At 37.8% G+C, this 12,960-nt stretch overlaps 2 protein-coding genes, 1 long non-coding RNA gene and 1 pseudogene across 5 annotated transcripts; 2 read left to right on the top strand and 2 right to left on the bottom strand.

Moving 5' to 3' along the window:
• Window positions 1-3,045: 3,045 nt before the first annotated feature.
• Window positions 3,046-7,332, top strand: LOC126605795 (acetolactate synthase small subunit 2, chloroplastic-like). Of its 3 annotated transcripts, XM_050273230.1 has the most exons (12): window positions 3,047-3,360; window positions 3,451-3,664; window positions 3,883-3,966; window positions 4,067-4,135; window positions 4,322-4,405; window positions 4,526-4,678; window positions 5,132-5,218; window positions 5,344-5,448; window positions 5,545-5,667; window positions 6,172-6,324; window positions 6,549-6,614; window positions 6,842-7,332. In XM_050273230.1, exons 1-12 carry the CDS (start codon window positions 3,104-3,106, stop codon window positions 6,923-6,925), a joined length of 1,479 nt encoding a protein of 492 aa, XP_050129187.1. In that variant the 5' UTR covers window positions 3,047-3,103; the 3' UTR covers window positions 6,926-7,332. The 3 variants fall into 3 exon arrangements, with proteins under 3 accessions (XP_050129189.1, XP_050129188.1, XP_050129187.1); XM_050273232.1 differs by lacking the exons at window positions 6,549-6,614; window positions 6,842-7,332 and having other exon boundaries at window positions 3,046-3,360; window positions 5,861-6,211; XM_050273231.1 differs by lacking the exons at window positions 6,172-6,324; window positions 6,549-6,614; window positions 6,842-7,332 and adding an exon at window positions 5,909-6,165 and having other exon boundaries at window positions 3,046-3,360.
• Window positions 7,174-8,407, bottom strand: LOC126605801 (2-alkenal reductase (NADP(+)-dependent)-like; annotated as a pseudogene).
• Window positions 7,650-8,711, top strand: LOC126605802 (uncharacterized). Its single transcript, XR_007617041.1, has 2 exons — window positions 7,650-7,795; window positions 8,125-8,711. It is a non-coding gene; the product is annotated as an uncharacterized LOC126605802 (long non-coding RNA).
• Window positions 8,712-8,743: 32 nt separating this feature from the next.
• Window positions 8,744-12,392, bottom strand: LOC126602655 (2-alkenal reductase (NADP(+)-dependent)-like). Its single transcript, XM_050269572.1, has 5 exons — window positions 12,141-12,392; window positions 11,929-12,069; window positions 9,825-9,941; window positions 9,513-9,565; window positions 8,744-8,882 (listed from the first exon to the last, which is right to left on the bottom strand). Exons 1-5 carry the CDS (start codon window positions 12,390-12,392, stop codon window positions 8,744-8,746), a joined length of 702 nt encoding a protein of 233 aa, XP_050125529.1.
• Between the last annotated feature and the right edge of the window lie 568 nt (window positions 12,393-12,960).

Below are 12,960 nucleotides of genomic sequence, written 5' to 3'. Positions count from 1 at the left end.
GAAAATACACTAAACCATAGTATTAAGTGGAAGGAACCGCTGTTTTAAGTTCATAATAATAAAATTGTATTTGTTTGTAGTCAATTTTCTTCAGTTTATTCATAAGTTTGTTATTCTCTGTATATTAATCAATTTAATTTTCAACTAGACCTAAACCTGAAGACATGTCAAGTGTAACTGAAAGAAGCACCATACTTTCTTCATTACAAATTCGTTGAGTATACAAGGACTAAACATATTAAGTTGTTAAACTATCGTATAAGCATCATGAAAATAAAACAGGAACACTCTCATTGATCTTGCAATCATCAATAAAGAATCATTGCTATGTATCACTTCTAGCCATTGGCGGAGGGAGTAAAGGACCAAGGATTGCCTGGGCCTATCCTGGCTTTCCAAAACAAATATATATATTAGGGAATTATGCATCTTTCTATTGCTAGCTTTCCAAAACAAATATATATTAGGGAATTATGCATCTTTCTATTGCTTCAAGTCCTGCTTTCCAAGTTTCAAGCATAACCCCATCTCCCAATTAGTTTTAATATTTTATCTAGCTATCTCCTTAACACAAATTAATAGCATTTAAAATCAAAGCAATATTTCGCCTTTCTTTGAATAGAAAACATTCAATTTTAATTATGAAAATTAAAAAAAAAAATCCCCTTTTCTTTTTGAACTCTCATACATTTTATAATCCTAAATTGGAAATCTATTCAACAAATAAGTTTTCAATTTCTTTGTTTCTCTATTGTTTCTTCTCTATTCTACATATTACATGAGAGTTATTGTTCGTAAAGTTTTAATTTATCTCATTGAATTTAATAGTATAGGCAGCAGGTTATAATAAAACGATTTTAAAATATAAAAACTCATCAAGGATAATTATAATTTTTGTGTGTATGTAATATTATATGTGCATATGTTGATTTGAACATTTGATTTTGATATATATATTAGCCTTGTAAATACCATCCGCTTAAAAAAAAAAAAAAAAAAACCTTTATGAGAGGCCCCTCCTCACCAAAAATTCTAGCTCCGCCAATGCTTCTAGCATATCTTGAACTTCCTCCTATAGTTCTTAGCCCAAAAACAAACAATACAAGACCCCATTACCACCTCAACAATGAAAAACAAATGTGGCTCAAGTATTCAAGTTTGTGAATTAAGTCATGGTTGATACAAAGGTCTGTCCTTAGTAAGGCAAGAGAGCAATCACAACTACAAACACTCTTGTCGCTTGAGCAAAAAAACGTCCACAAAGAAAAAAGAGAAATAGGGGATTAATATTGCCTTTTAAAAGTGAAACGACCAGGTCACTTCTTTCTCTTTCCCCCGTATTTCCCATATTTTTTTTGTCTTCTACTACCATAACAGATGCAGTAGGCTTGGCTATCAAATACTTACATGAGTTGCTGCCACTATAAAGATAAGTAGATCAGACGTGCAAGACTCGGATCCTTGGAGGGAAAATATAATTGGTTCAGCAAAGTCGCTTTTAGTGAGAGTTGAAAAGTCATCTTATATTTAAGGGATGAAAAATTTAAAAAGGGGTGTGATATTCACACACACTTTTTTACTTCTCACACACCCTTCTAATTTTCAGCCATCGGATCGGATGAAATGAAGAAGATCAACGGACATATATTAACAAATGGTGTGTGAGAAGTAAAAAGTCGTGTGTGGATAGCACATCCCTTTAAAAATCTGACATTGAAAAAAATATGGGCTATTTATAAATTTTCACAACTTATGAGGATAATGCCTAAAATAAAAGCTGAGAATAAATTTTTTTGGTGACTTACAATTAGAGAGTAAATTAGTCGAAGCTTCTTTTTGTTATAAATTATTCTCCTTTCTTATAAGGTAGTTAAAAAAATATTTCATCGCAGCTTTCTGCCTTTGGCTTTGGAATTGGCGACAATCCTTTTTGGTCTCTTCTTTCTCTTTCCCCTCCATGTTTCTCATATTTTTCTTTGTGATCGTTCTTTAGCTCCAACAACAAGAGTGTATATAGTTGTGGTTATTCTCTTGTCTTAATAAGGAGAGACCTTTGTAGCATCTATGACCTAATGTGCAAACTTGAATCTTTGAGCAGCATTTGTTGTTCATTGTTGAGGTGATGAGTTTTTTGTATTGTTTGTTGTTTTGTGCCCATAGCTAAGAATTGTAGGAGGAAGCTCAATTTATGTTGGAAGTGACTTATAGTAATACGTTCTTTATAGATAGTTGCAAGATCAATAGAGAAGTGCTACCGTCCCTTATGATGCTTATATGATAGTCTAACAGCTTAACATGTTTAGTCTTTGTATTCTCGTTGAATTTGTAATGGAGAAAGTATGGTGCTTTTCCTAGTTACGCTTGACATTTCTTCGGATTTAGGTTTAGTTGAAAATGAAGTTGACAAATGTACAGGAAATAACAAACTAATGAATGAATCAGAAAATATAACTTTATTATTAATTTAAAACATAGATTACCATAACAACTACAAAACCCGAAAGAATTACATTGTGACTGACTTATTCTTAACTGAATTACATTACATGCTATCTATAGAGAACTAATCATTAATCCCTAGTAAACAAGAAAACAAAACCCTAATTATGTTTAGTTATTTTCTTTTAATTTTTTAATTTTTAAAATTTTTGTTGTCAAATAAATTTTTTTAATAAAAAAACTCACTCATTTGGATAGGAATGAGGATTATTTTCGGCTCTTTTTTGTGAGAATCTCGGAAATCCTCTAATTATGTCCGTTTAGTGGAGACAATTTTCGTCAGTACTGTTTATATTCAATTTTAAATAAAAAAAATTTACAATAATTTTTAATTGTACGATATACAATAAACGGATGTGATTTGAAGAGATTATCCGGTGAGAATTCTTTGGATAGGACCATAATACCAGGTCCCACGTCAATACCTGCCAGGCCAAGATTTAGAGTGGGACCAACGAAGATACTGAAGGAGTGTAGCGAAGCTGACCCGACCAACCCCAAAGGGTGTTATCGTCAATCGAATTTAGCTCGATATAAAATTCACAGCTTTGAAAAGTACAACAAAAGCCACACTAGCAGCTCTCTCCCTCTCTCGGTCACTCCAATGGCGACTATTTCTTCTGCTCCGATTCGCACTCCGAACTTCTCTTCGTCCTCCTCCTCTTCCTCCTCGGAGCACCTCCAATTCCTCAGCTTCTCTGAAACGCTGTCGTTTCCTCTGACGAGTTCAGCTTCGAGATCAATAAGCCACAGCCATGGCCGCCCCAAGCAACTCGCCGTCTCCGCTAGAAGCGTCGACGAGAATATCGCCGATAACGCCTTCTCTTCCAACGGCTCTCCTCCTTCCACCACCCGCTCCAAGTATGCATGCGTTATATATAAATGTAAATTTGCGTTTTCGTTAAAAAGATTAAATTTAATTTAATTAGTGATTACTGATTGATTAATCAGGGTGAGAAGGCACACGATTTCGGTGTTCGTTGGGGATGAAAGTGGAATGATAAATCGGATTGCGGGAGTGTTCGCTCGGAGGGGATACAACATCGAGTCCCTGGCTGTTGGTCTGAACAGGGACAAAGCTCTCTTCACTATCGTCGTCTCCGGGACCGAAAGGGTCTTACGCCAAGTAATCGAGCAGCTTAACAAGCTCGTCAATGTTATGAAGGTTTAGCTTCTAATCTACTACAAGTTTCTCATTAATTAATGCATTAAACTGTTAATTACTCTATGTAAAGTGTGACCTGCAGATTGCAGATTATATGAGCTAATATTTAGGATTTATCTGATCACTTTTGCTGCAATGTGTTAAGTGTGGAGTGCAGTTGTAATCATTTTGGTCGACTGATTTATCAGTTTGTTTGTTTATTATAATGCGGCGGGTAGGTTGAAGATATCTCAAATGAGCCGCAGGTAGAGCGCGAACTAGTGCTTATAAAAGTAAATTCCGATCCAAGATATCATGCCGAGGTAGTTACAGAGTCATCCCTGGTATTAGACATAGCTAGTTTTGCTCAAGGTTTTGAAATGTGTTTGTTTACGATTTTCTGTTTTTGTTTATATTTACCAGATCAAGTGGTTAGTGAGTATCTTTAGAGCGAAGATTGTGGATATCTCGGAACACTCAGTAACCATTGAGGTAATGATTGGTAAATGTTCAGTGCAGATAGCATCTCTAGGCAGGCCTTTCGTTGAGACAAAGTGAATATTCATACTTACTCCATTATTTATAGGACTGAGCATCTGTACATTGATTTCCAGTTTGACTTTTACTCAAGTTCCAAGACCAAGTTAGATATTTTGTGTTAATTTTTTTGTGATATAGGTGACAGGAGATCCTGGGAAGATGGTTGCTCTGCAAGGAAATTTAAGCAAGTTTGGGATCAGAGAAGTTGCCAGAACCGGAAAGGTGCCAATTTAATCGAGCATCATTGGAATTCTAGTTGTTTTCTTCTTCGCCTGAGATCTCATATTAGTCTTTTAGTGATATATGTCATGCGCAAAAATATTTTGTTGTTTTCGCCTGTAGATTGCCTTGAGGAGGGAAAAGTTGGGAGCATCTGCTCCATTTTGGCGATATTCAGCAGCTTCATATCCTGATCTTGAGAGAACAGTTCCTGTTGATGCTCTTGTAGGGGTTGAAAACGGATTAGTTAATGCTGAATCTGATGTGTCTTCTGAGGTATTTTCTTCCTCAGCCTTTGGTTTGATTAGTCCTCATCAAAAGCATCTACTGTACTCTTTTTTTTGTTTCCCATGCTTCTTACAATTTGATGAGAGTACGTATGAGGCTAACCCTTTTCTGTGGAACAAATGGGAATTGTTAGGAAACTGCTTCTGTAGATTACTTGATTTGATACTATTATTTCAGTTTCAATATATAGAATTCCATCCTTTAATCATAAGGCCTTTCACCATACAAGAGTCATTATGAAACTTTTGCTACAGCTATATTATCGGTTGTTAAGCTGTTGCTACATTTCAATCTCATGAAAATACCAATCATTAAATGCAATCTTTCCTCTTTTTTATTTTTTATTTATTTTTATATTGAAACAGTGATTCTATCATTTTTGTATGTAACTGCAAATCATCATTGGCTTGTCAATTAATACGTATACATTTGTTCATGAAGGGTGATGTTTATCCTGTGGAGCCATCTGATACCTTTACTGTCAAGCAAGTTCTTGATGCTCACTGGGGTGTTCTCAATGATGAAGATGTAAGTAAATCATATAATCGTGAATGGTAATTTTTCAGTTTCTATCTCTTTCAATGGGGTTCTAGTCCTACCCTATCATAGTCACTGAGTTTTGTTGATTATTTTTCTTTGAGCTATGCTTTCAGACTAATGGCCTTCGATCGCACACTTTATCCATGCTTGTAAATGATGTTCCTGGGGTTCTCTACATTCTTACTGGCGTTTTTGCTCGAAGGGGTTATAACATTCAGGTATATTTTCTTCTTCTGTTATTCCCTCCTTTCTGTCTTCTATTCAGGTGGAAGTTTTTAGGCATCTGTTTAAACGAGCTGATTTATTGCTACCAGAGTTTAGCTGTTGGCCATGCGGAAGTTGAGGGGCAATCTCGCATTACTACTGTTGTTCCTGGTACAGATGAATCAATTAGCAAGTTGGTGCAGCAGCTTTATAAGCTTGTCGATATTCATAATGTAAGATTGTTAACTATTCTAAAGATTGCATTTTCTTGCTATGTTAAAGAAAATATGTTGGTTCTCATCTGTTGTGATTAATGCAATGAATAATTAAAATGCTATAGGGTTAATGCAAATATAGTCTATGCATGTTTTGTCTGCACTGTCTGAGTCTTGAATTCACATTTTGACCTAAATCGCCTGATTGTAGTCTCCCCTTCATTCAAAATCTTGTTACTTGTAAATGCTGGTTGAATAGCCTGGGAGCATGGAACATCATCAGTCTGTTGTCATCTCCACAACTGACTAAGTCACTCACGGATATGACGGAGGAAAAGAAAGAGAATCAGATATAACTGGAGATGGTTCAAACCCGGAAGTCTGGCGCTTAGATGGCTCATCTCCTTGGCTTCATAACTCCTTTGCACCCTTGACTTCTGTCAGAATAGTCTTTATTATGTTTACGTTAAGAATGGTGGCCTTGTTGTGAATGACAAACTTTATAACTTTTGACTTGTTCAGGTTCAAGATCTTACCAATTTGCCATTTGCTGAGCGGGAACTGATGTTGATTAAAATTGCTGTGGATGCTGTCGCTCGAAGAGATGTACTTGATATTGGCAAGATTTTTAGGGCCAAGGCTGTTGACGTTTCTGACCACACAATAACCCTTGAGGTGAATATGCCCTTTTCATATATATAATTAGGGGGATAAACCTCGCTTGCTATGACCCGACATGTATTGCATGTATTAAAGAGAATAGTCACGCTATATATTACTTTAGGATGATGTATGTGGGTGATGATGGATGCTAAGGGGCCATTTTACGTTGTTAGAGGACAGATCTCACTGTCGGTAACTTCGCACTGATCATATTTACTTGATTCGTTTATGTCCAGCTTACGGGAGACTTAAACAAGATGGTTGCATTGCAGAGATTGTTAGAGCCTTATGGAATTTGTGAGGTTTGTCCTGCAATCTTTAGTCAAGTCTTGAAAATTTTGATTAAGGGCAGCTTGCATTATGAGTCTTTGCTTACTTCCGTGGACGCCATATATTTTCTTGGCTATAGTCTATGAGCTGACTTCTTAAGCAATCACAAACTTATATTTTTCCTCTAGAATTTTTCGGGTGTCATTACTAGAGTCTATGAGCTGACTCCTCAAACGATAATGCTTTGTGGATCTTGCAGGTGGCGCGTACTGGACGAATTGCACTGGTGCGTGAGTCGGGTGTGGATTCGAAACACCTCCGTGGATATTCTTTGCCTCTGTAGTTTGCACTTGCAGGTTGAGAATGATTTTGGAAACTTGAATGAGAGCACTTCTAAATGCGTGCAAGGTGCGCAATCTTGTGCATACATATGAGTCTATGGCAGACGCCGAGCTGGAGGTCGCAATCAGACCGACTAGTACAACTTCTGTGCTTACACTTTTATTGCAGATCACCTTCTGCAAGGATTTTTGTTTGCATTTTTTTAGTCCGCGGAACTTATTTATTTTCGTTACTAGAAGATAATCTCCGTTTGCTGAAATAGAACAATGCAAGTATTCGGAACATTACACTAGTATAGCCGAGCTGTTATGTGCGTCTTTCTCTGTTCAAATTTCATCATCTGTGTTTAGAAATAGCCTGCGTATAAATACCGCGTAAGCGGAACCCCATTCCGTTTGACTGATGAAAGGTTTTGTGAGTATATATGCAGGTAGAGTACTACATTATGAATGTTTTGTTTGAGTAGAAAGGAATGAATGTTAATATCGTGTCACTCCTTGGAAACTAAGACAAGTTGCTTTCCGACATTGTGGCCGGAGAAGAGGCCAGCGAGGGCCTTGGGAGCGTTGTCAAGGCCTTCAGCAATGTCTTCCACGTAAGTTATTTTGCCTTGTTTGATGTAGGATATAACCAGCTCTAGGAACTTTGGATAAAGGTTAAAGTGATCGGCCACGATGAACCCTTCCATTCCATGCACACCCGATTCCCGATCAAGTACATCAAATTCTGCACACCTTCGGTCTGGCTACCGTCTAACTGCGAGATCATACCACACTCTATGATCCGCCCTCCATACCTCATGTTTAGCAGCACTGCATCCAGCATCTTTCCCCCAACATTCACAAAGTATATGTCAATGCCTTCCGGAAAGGTACACCCACATTTCATCGTATACTTTTCTTCGAATGGATGTTTGGGAAAGGGAAATCAAACTCAGGATCTCGGGTACAGGGGTGAATGCACTTAAATAGACCTCAGTTATTAGACTAACCTTTTCAGAGTAGCAACCAAGCCGGTCTCTTCCTTATAGTTGAAAGCTTCGTCAAATCCGAACTTGTTCTTTAGCAAATCGACCTTATATATTGTAAATAGTTTGTAAGGAGATCTATTGAAAGCCACTGAAAAAAGGAAGCGGTTTTGATTGCTGCTCGCAATTAGCATATGAAATTAACTTTTAAGTTACCTTTTCTTTGCTTCCAGCAGTTCCAACAACGTAGCAACCCAGCAATTTGGCAAACTGGCCAAGAAGCTGTCCAACCGCTCCAGATGCGGCTGAGACGAAGACTCTCTCCCCCTGCTCCGGTGAGCAAATCTTTAAGAAACCGGCATAAGCAGTCACACCATTCATGCCTAGAACTATAGCACTAGAAGCAAACCTAGGGCTATAGTAAGCAGTCATACCATTGCATGTCGGCGGTGACTGATTGCATGTCTGGATTCTTTCGGGAAGCCGTATCACCTGCTTGTTGCTCGTCACTTCCATTTTTTTACTAGAAATTGCTTCAGTTCTTGCGAACCGAGCCGATCGTGGAATGTGTAAATGCGATGTGAGCAATCAGCAATGTCCGCCGTGCCAAAGCAAATACCGAAAACCTTGGAGCATATCTACAAAGAGGACAAAGACATGAGTTTCTCGTCAACAGCCACATGCTCACACCGTCGCACATTTCAACTTACTCTTTCTCAGTTTTACGAAGCTTTAAAATAATAGTTTGATTCTGATCAACTTACCTTTTTAAAGCTGCATCCAAATCAGGTTCTTCTATATAATTGAAACCGTTGTCAAACCCAAACTTGTTCTTCCAGCACTTCCAACAACCTAGCAACCCAAAAACTTTGCAAATTGGCCAACAAGCTGCTGACCTACTGCTCCAGATGCTGCTGAAACAAAGACCGTCTCTCCCATCTTAGGATTGCAGACCTCATAAAAACCAGCATAAGCAGCATTCCAGGCATACCTACAAAAAATGAATACTTTAGATGAGCGTTGTGGATCAAGTAAATATATCATGCATGGCAAAAGCATATAACTGAACATTTGGTTGAATTAATTAGGATGGATCGCTTCAACAATTGCATTCAATCAGAGAACAATGCTACAGATCCATATGACCAACTGGACCAGAATTACATTATGCTAAAAAAATTCCGTACTTCCAAATCAAACTACTAATTACGAAATGGAATATGGGACATCGGTTTGTAAAGATCTAGTTTACAAAGAGCTGTAAGAATTAGCAAATCAGTTCACTTCAAGTATTATAATAGAGGTCACTGGAGGCAGAACACAACTAGAGATACAACCATACAGAATCATTCTGTGAGGGAATGCTATTTTTTAGCATGAGAATAGTCCAATGAAACTATGGTACTCAAAGATGCAACAAGATTCTATACCGTTTGGTACGCAGATGGGACGGAACATATGATGTAAATATTGAAAAAGATAAGGAGAAATTTTGTCATAAAATGTTATAAATTTGTGTTCCACGGATGTGGAACGGGTCGTTCCATGGGGAAGAGGCGGAACGAAAAATTAGCCAAATTTCGTCCCATGGGACAACCCGTTCCACAGTTTTTAGGTGCACCAAACGTGGGACGGAACGGCTTGTCCCGTCTCATCCCACGTACCAAATGGTACCTGACATACAAAAATGATTCATGAATGTCATCCAACGGGTTAGGCCCTTGTCAAGTTCAGGGTCCTTAGCTCGCAATATTCAAGTACCATCATAAAAGATACAAGACTTGAGATAGCTGCTTGTGGCAGAACAATTTTTTTTAAAAAAATAAATCCAGAGGCAAGGGAAATAGCACTAGCCAATATACATAGCAGCATACCAAGAATTCCAGTATAGTAAGAGAGAGGCACTTCAGTGTGCTGAATCTTAAACAAAGACTCTTGCAGTAATGACACTGTATTCCTCCCACCCGGTCATTCCCCAAATCAAATCGCCTTTCTTAAACTTGGGATCCCCGGATTCCAAAACTTTGGCAACTCCATATCCGACTATAGGCTGCCACACCAGCATTTCAATATCAAATACGTCAAATAAAACTACAACATTGAATAGATCGCTATCCTCTTTGGTTTATACATTGCATAACAAAGCTTTTTCGTTGGACAAAATGCATAGTTAATAAGTAAAGGAAGCTGTGTCTCAGTATTGATAAGATTTAAGTTTTAACTGATACAAGTTGTCTCAAACTATATAAATCATTGTATCATCAAAAAGGGCGAATTATAAGTTGTCTCAAACTATATAAATCATTAAAACGAAAAGGCTATCTAAACATCAAGATTAATAATTGGGTTCCCTAGTTCCATTGTACTCCACTAATATTACATCAGAAATGCCTAAAGGATTCAATTTTTTTATTTATATATTTTTGGCTTTTTATTCAAAATGGTACATGAGATTGACATAATTCCTCATTTTGGTTCTGAGATTTAAAATCGACAGAAGGGGCCTCTAAGGCTGTCCACCGCCAATCATTTGGTCTTTTGTGAGATAATCCCTGTTCAATTGAGTATTTTTGTCAAATCAACTTCTCCCTTGAATTGTCATAGAAGGACCAAAATGATTGACGGTGCACAATCATCACTTCTATCGATTTTAAATCTAAAAAATAGTGAGGAATTTTAACAATCTTGTGGATTATTTTTTTCACACAATATTCTAAATTGCTCAAGCACCCAATTCGAACTTGAATAAAAGGGAAAGGGCACGCCCTAGCCTAACCTAAAGTATTCAACTTTGATTTAAAACAAATTATTAGAGCTAACTCCACCGCAAAGACCTCCTAGGGCTATTCACTATTTAATCCACCAAGTGAACAGTAACTGCCCTTAATGAACAGTAACTACCTTTTACATCTCCACCCCTACACTGAGTAGCCCTGGCAATAGGCAATAAAATATTAGTGTTTTTTTTATTTATAATTAATATTATATTATTTACTTTGTATAAATTAATATTATATTATTAATTTATCTTTTCCTTTTGGAAATCTCTTCCCATCTTTCGAAACTTCTACCATTTTTTTTTCTTGTTCATTCCCATTCTCTCACTCCCCTCTCTCTCATTGTCTTCCCTTTTTTCTTCGGCCAACTGTCTCCCTCCCCGCTTTCTTTTTCTCCCCGTTTCTCCTTGTTTTCTTCCTCAAAGGAGGAAGCTGTGGATTTTGCATCTGATATGGATCGAAAGACCAACAAGTCTTTCTTCTTGTTCCTCAAAGCAGAGAGAGAGCACTGCAAATTCAAAATCACATATCAAATTTATACTATAATTTATGTTTTACAACTCCAAATTTGATTTCGTTTTTTCCTACAAATTTCTGGAGAAGAGCACTGCAAGGTAATTGACTTCTGGGTTTACCACATAATTTGATATTTTGTGTAATTCGGATTTATAAGCTTTAATCTTTGAATTGAAGTGTTGTTCATGGTGGATTAAGCTTATTGGAAGCTTAACTGGACAAGTTCATTGCTGAAGCAAATAGGGGGTTGGGTTCGCGGGACGGAGATCGGCGAGTGCTCCTTCTGATTTGATGACTGGAGAAGGGGTTGCAACTCATGTACGAAGGAGAAGGCAAGATTTGGTGACTGGGACTCCTATCTAAGGCAATCCAATCTAGTATTTAAAGAAGCCAAACAAACGTGCCCTTAATGGTTAAATTTTGTTCTTTTCGCTGTGCATACTTTCTGTTTCGTTTTTCCAGAATCCAGCAAGCTCTGTGACCAATCCCAGCCAATCTCGACCACTGTTGTTACTTATAGTGGTAGAATCTTGTTCATTTTCATTTTAGCATCATTTTTATGCTTAAATTACAATTTTTAATGGAGTTTTAAGTCGAGATCGGAATCGGGATGAATCCCTGCCAAATATTCTGGTGTTCTCATTCGAGGGTTCCGGTGACCTATGTTTTAAATCGTGGCTAAAGTCACCCTGACGTCAACCTTGCATCACTTGGGCCTAATGCTCTCTGGCGGTTTATTCCCGCCTGGCCTATCCACCGGGCCTCCCTCGAGCCCCATCGCCCGCATGGGCTGGAGTTGCTAGCTGGGGCAATTAGGTTGGAGCAACAACCGGTCCACCGAGCTATTGAATACGGTGGAGCTGCTCTTAGTAAGGCAGTCAGAGGCTGTAGAGGCAGAAAGTCAAAAAGAAGAAATTACACTAAAATCATATAAGATAATATATACAGTGATTGACCGAACCGGCGTTGAATGAATCGACATAATTGGTGCCCAGTTCACGCTTGGTCATGCAGCCTCTCATACAAGGGTCGCAGTACAAGTATAGGTTCTTCACCGAAACCCCTTTGGAACCTTCTGGAAGCTTGAGCTTGGTGGTGGTGGTGGTGAGTTGCATGTCAGATTCTTTGGGGAAGCTAGTCACATGGTCTCTCGGTAGAGTCAGTACCACCTGTTTGTTGCTGATCACTTCCTCTGTACTTGCCGCCATTGAGATTGATTCTCTCTCTGTAGGCGTAAGACGATATAAGCAATGCTACTGCTGATGATTGCAAAGCAATGGGAATGGGAATTGCAAGCGGTGGAAAATAAAAAATCTCCCATAGATATATAACGATAATAAACGACTTATCATTTACTCCAACCGAAATGTCAAAATTGACATGAAAAAAACAAAATTAAGCTGACACAGACAAAAATATGTGAAATTTGAAACTACCTTCGAATATAATTTTTTGCAATTTCTAAAAACATCCACTTGCCTTATTATTTTTACTAGCCTCTCCGCGTTTTTTTTTGGTTTGCTGGTGTCATTTTTTTTAGAACGTGAACATCAATGCATAAAGGGTGCTGTAAAATGAAGCTTTTGATGACAGGAGTAGGGGACCTTGGCCTCGTACTTCTTCTAAAGCTTAATTTGCTGGGCCTCAATCCCTAATCTTACTTTCCTAGAATTCAAGACTGGAAAAACACAAAATGGAGAACATAATAAATCTTTCTTCCTTTCTCTCTCATGCAAAATGTCAAATATCTACCCAAGTCCTTAAATCAAAATTTTC

This window comes from Malus sylvestris, chromosome 15, assembly GCF_916048215.2.
Source record: "Malus sylvestris chromosome 15, drMalSylv7.2, whole genome shotgun sequence".
Classification (NCBI taxonomy): domain Eukaryota; kingdom Viridiplantae; phylum Streptophyta; class Magnoliopsida; order Rosales; family Rosaceae; genus Malus; species Malus sylvestris.
Note: the sequence above shows the minus strand (reverse complement) of the source record. Positions and strands in the feature narration are given on the sequence as shown.